The 5,000-nt window shown below is 42.6% G+C and overlaps 1 protein-coding gene across 1 annotated transcript in view; it reads right to left on the bottom strand.

Annotated features, from left to right (window-relative positions):
- LOC138948329 (SCO-spondin-like) overlaps positions 1-5,000 on the bottom strand; it is an 82,443-nt gene that overhangs the window by 26,934 nt on the left and 50,509 nt on the right. Inside the window, exons 22-26 of the mRNA XM_070319839.1 lie at positions 4,180-4,371; positions 3,546-3,657; positions 2,851-2,985; positions 523-642; positions 173-179 (exon numbers count right to left, since the gene is read on the bottom strand). Of these exons, the coding sequence (XP_070175940.1) occupies positions 173-179; positions 523-642; positions 2,851-2,985; positions 3,546-3,657; positions 4,180-4,371 (566 nt within the window). The remainder of the gene's footprint in view (positions 1-172; positions 180-522; positions 643-2,850; positions 2,986-3,545; positions 3,658-4,179; positions 4,372-5,000) is intronic.

The raw sequence follows: 5,000 nt of genomic DNA on the forward strand, positions 1-5,000 counted from the left end.
TGTGTGTGTGTGTGTGTGTGTGTGTGTGTGTGTGTGTGTGTGTGTGTGTGTGTATGTGCATACGAATGTGCGTGTTGTTGTTAATTGTTATGATAACAAATCTGAATGACACATTTTTTTCAAAACAAATCACAGCCATCAACACTTTCACAGGAAATACAGCATGACATACGCATCCACTACAGCACACAAACTTTAAATCCAAATCAGAATTTCATTTCTTTTATTTCCCTTACCAAGAAGGAATCTGTTCTTTTGCTTCTCTAGATCGAAGCTTTATGCTGTCAGAAGAAAGATAGCGACACCCACAATAGATGTTTTAGTAGGGTAATCTGTCCTCTTGAAGAATTTTTTTTATTGTTTTTTTTTATTGAGGTTACACAATGTTACACTTGTTTCTTTCGTTTTGTTATCCACATGTTATGGGCAATTTAAGCCTATTTGGATGATGGATAGTCACACTTGATAATTCAGTTCTTGGTCCGTTAAACGCGCGGTCGTTGTCCATTAAGCGTTGATCACTAGCCGGTTGCACAGTTGACAAGGGAGGCAATGTTGCAGAGTCCAAGCGAGTTGTCGAACTTGGTGCCCACTGCGCATGGGCGTCTAGTCTCACTTCCGCCGACGCACTGGAAGTAGTATCTGGCGAAAGGAGCATATGAGACATCAGTAGGTAAGAGGGGAAATAGATGTTGTTCAGACATGACTCAGTCAAGTTGTTATGGATTGTGGAAGAGTTGACTGCCCTTGTTTCCATAGAAACACCGTGGCAAACCTACAATGGCACAAGTAGCTTTTCTCAGTGTTTCTTTGAAAAGGCAAGGAAGACCAAGGGCACGCAACCCTGCCAGAACCTGAAATGTGTCTATTGTCTGACTCTGAGTTCATAAAGCATCTACGACAATGAGCAATAGCAATGTGATGTCTGCATATGTGTCTGGTTGGTTTTTATTTTATTTTTACCGTGCCGTGCCAAGATGAAATCCTTTTGCAAAATTGGTGAATAAATATCTTGTATCTTGTATCTTGTATCTTGTATCTTGTGATCTGTGTTAAGACTCCCTCCTTTTTCTGACCTGATTTTTTCAGATTTGCTATGGTGCCACAAAAAAAAACCTGACTATTTTAACAATATCTGTACTTTTAAGCAAAAAAAGCATAACAAGACACACCCATGCTCATCTTTAGACATAGTACTAATATTATTTTGAAAACAATACGGATTTCTAAAAAAACGTCCCAAAAAGTGACTCCTTGTTTCAGCAAATCATTGCACATTTTCTGAAGCTGCAGGCTTCAAACGTGTTATTATGTATTCACCAGTAGCTTACCTGAGGTTATAGCAGTGCGTTTGGGACACATTTAATTGCCAGACCCGCCTCAGAGGCATGCAATGCGGGGGTGGGGGTGGTGGGGGGGGGGTGGGGGGGGGAAGAATTGTACATGAATTTTCCCAATCAGGCCTGCACTCCATTTACAGAAAATGAAAAAGATTGTTTTCTACAAATCTCTTCTACTTGCACCAAGAGCAATCACTACTTGTCATTGCAAAACATAAATTATAAGTCTACCCGTAGGAGATCTAAAGTTATGTCCATGTGTATGATGCAACTGGACTTAAAATTCACATACTGAGAACATTTCATTTGAAAGTTTGTGAAGTGTATCTCTGCGCACAATGAACACACATTGCCCATACCACGTTAAACTCTTTTTAAAGCTCCTTAACCTTGTGTCTGTCACCGTTCAAGAAGGCAAACTTCTTTTCATTTTGACAACGTTTTAAGTCTTTTGTGAGTCACGGTTTGTTGTTTGCACTGTCTACCCCACCAATGTTGACAATTTTTTTTTTTTTTTACCCGAGATCAGCTGTGCTGCAGCAGGTCACTCAGAATTGTAGTAACTGTGTAGAAACTGTGTACATATCAACACGCTGGAATGCAGGCGTTAGATCGACGTTACAGGAAGCGACTGAAGTGACTGTGTGTACGGATATATCCGTACTAAGTCAGATAGAGCCATATGAGTGGGTACGGATATATCCGTACCTGGGAGACAATGAGATAAGTCCGCACCTCTTTTGGGGCAACAACATTGTCTTGGCAAAACTGCATGTAACTGTAAGACAATATCATGATAGTATCGTTCAGCGAATCCAGATCCACGGTGTGTCAACTGATTCCGTTCATACACCGGATGTTTCCGTTCATCCGCAGGATGTTTCCTTTCATACAGCCTCATTTGTGTCACTTGCTTGGGGAAAAACGTGGTGGTAAGTCGTGTGGGCAGCGCGCTTTTGTGATATTGCAAGAATAAGGTACCTAATTGGTTGGGCTATGTGTACGATAAGTACCAAAGTGCTAGTAATCCTCATGATAACACACGCGGGCCGAACGTGGCAGAATTGCCTGATTTTTTAACATTTTCTTGTATTTCTCGCTCTATTATCGAATCTGACCCCTGATTTGCACATTATCACCAAAACCATTGCCTGTTACGACATTTTGCTTGAACAGAAGTTTATAGAAAACCATGGCTTTTGTACAATCACTTGTCTTTTGAAGACATGCAGATTCCGTTCATATACCATGTTTCCGTTCGTACAAAAGTGCATGTTTCCGTTCGCACGAACAGCGTTTCCGTTCATACACATTCGTTAGATCAGAGCGAAACAGGCCCCCGCTACAAGTTCTGTGTGTTCCAATGGTTGTCAGATAGCACAAAGTACGAATGCGTGTGATATTGGACCTATGTGAACCATAAGATGAATTGAATTTGCAGAAAACAGTTTTGTGTTTAGTTTATTTTTTTTATGGCGATTAGTGTAGAGCTTGCTATTATGACACTCACGTGCAGTCATCAGTGGGGTCAGCGCGGCTTGTTCCCTCAGTGCAGGATGGTGCGGGGGCGGGGGCGGGGGTGGAGTCATCGGGCTTGTGGATGCAGTTCTTGGTGTCTTGGCTCCACACCGTCTTCTTGGGGCATCTGGAAGAGGAAAATGCTTTGTGTAATTTATGTATATGGCTTGTTTATTTTGTTGATGGAGGATAGTTTGTTTTAACACCTTGTGATTAATGCCCTTTATCACTGTGCATGATAAGACTCTGTGTTGGTGCAAACACATTAGTTCAGAAATCTCTCTCTATCAATGACTGTCTCTGTCTCTGTCTCTCTCTCTCTCTCTGTCTCTTGCTCTATGTCTTTCTCTGTCTCTCCGTCTCTCTGTCTCTGTTGCTCTGTCTCTGTCTCTCTGTCTCTCTGTCTCTGTTGCTCTGTCTCTGTCTCTCTGTCTCTCTGTCTCTCTCTCTAGCTCTGTCTCTCCGTCTCTCTGTCTCTGTTGCTCTGTCTTTGTCTCTTTCTGTCTCTCTGTCTCTTCTTATCATACACACTAACACACAAACACATACACACACACACACACACACACACAAAAACACACACACAAACACACACACAAAAACACACACACACACACATTTAAACACACACACACACACACACACACACACACACACACACACACACACACACACACAGAGACTCACTTCATGAGGAGAGCCTTGGTGCTGACACTGTTGTTCTGACCCTGCTGACAGCGGTAGTAGTAGTGCTGATCCCCAGCCTCGATGTACGTGTCCGCGCCCACAGGGCACCGGTCTGAAAAGGTCAGACAGTGGAACCCGATTTTAAGACCTCCAAAATCAGGTCTTTAAAAGGGGTGAGCCTTACAGAGAGAGAGAGAGAGAGAGAGAGAGAGAGAGAGAGAGAGAGAGAGAGAGAGAGAGAGAGAGAGAGAGAGAGAGAGCTGGAGAGAGAGACATATACAGAGACAGAGACGTAGACAGAGTGGATGAGAGAAAGAGAGAGATAGCGTGTGTGATCAATTGTATTCACATGTGTGTGTTTGGTTGTGTGTGTGTGTGTGTGTGTGTGTGTGTGTGTGAGTGTGTGTGTGTGCGTGTGTGTGTGTGTGTGTGTGTGTGTGTGTGTGTGTGTGTGTGTGTGTGTGTGTGTGTGTGTGTGTGACAGACAGACAGGCAGGCAGGCAGGCAAGCTGACAGAGCAAGTAAGTGCCACGCAGTCTATTGTGACTATATTCTTACAGTAAGACTTAATAAAATAAAATTAATTCCAATACATATAATTTATAGACTATAATAGTAGTCGACAGTATCATACCTCCACAGTCGTCAGTGTTGCAGGCGACAGTTTGGTTCTGTCGATCATCTCCGACGCATGCGCGGCCTCCAAAGCGAGGGGCAGGATTGGTGCAGGAGCGGTCACGTGTCTGGTCCTTCTTTCCACTTCCGCACAGGACGGTGCACTTAGTGGTGCTCTCCCACGCCTTCCAGTCCTCCCAGCCTCCGTCGACTGAAAACACAAACAATCTTAATACATGTATCTGTCATTCTTTCTGTCTGTGTGTCTTTCTGAGACAAATGCATTGGCACTATGCAAGCGGCCTTTTCTGAACGGATCGTTCCGAAATACTGTTTAAGCGTTCACTATGCAAGCGGCTATTTCTAGAAAGATAAAACGATAGGTAGATAGATAGATAGATAAATAGATTGATACATAGACAGACAGACAGACAGACAGAGAGAGAGAGACACTGACTGACACTGACACTGACACTGACACAGTTTAATTGAATATGGGCCTACAGCCCCTTTCAATGGGGGGGGGGGGGGGTACACATGAATCACAGGAAAAAATAGAAAACATGATATTGAAACGTATGCAAAATACACAGTGGTTTGTTCCAAGCTTTCCTCTATCTATAATCTTGCACATCAATGCTGCCTAATATATACATACAACCGAACAATAAATACAGCAACAACAAAACCTTCAGCGACAATTAATCCTCATTGCTATTTAACATTGACAATCTTAACTGAAATGCAAAAAACAAAAACTTTGCTAAATCTACAATTGTTTCTGTGTCTTGTTTTTTAAACATTGTAATCATACTGCCCAACTGATCACCAACACTTAAA

The sequence above is a fragment of the Littorina saxatilis genome, linkage group LG15 (genome assembly GCF_037325665.1).
Source record: "Littorina saxatilis isolate snail1 linkage group LG15, US_GU_Lsax_2.0, whole genome shotgun sequence".
In the NCBI taxonomy this organism is placed as follows: domain Eukaryota; kingdom Metazoa; phylum Mollusca; class Gastropoda; order Littorinimorpha; family Littorinidae; genus Littorina; species Littorina saxatilis.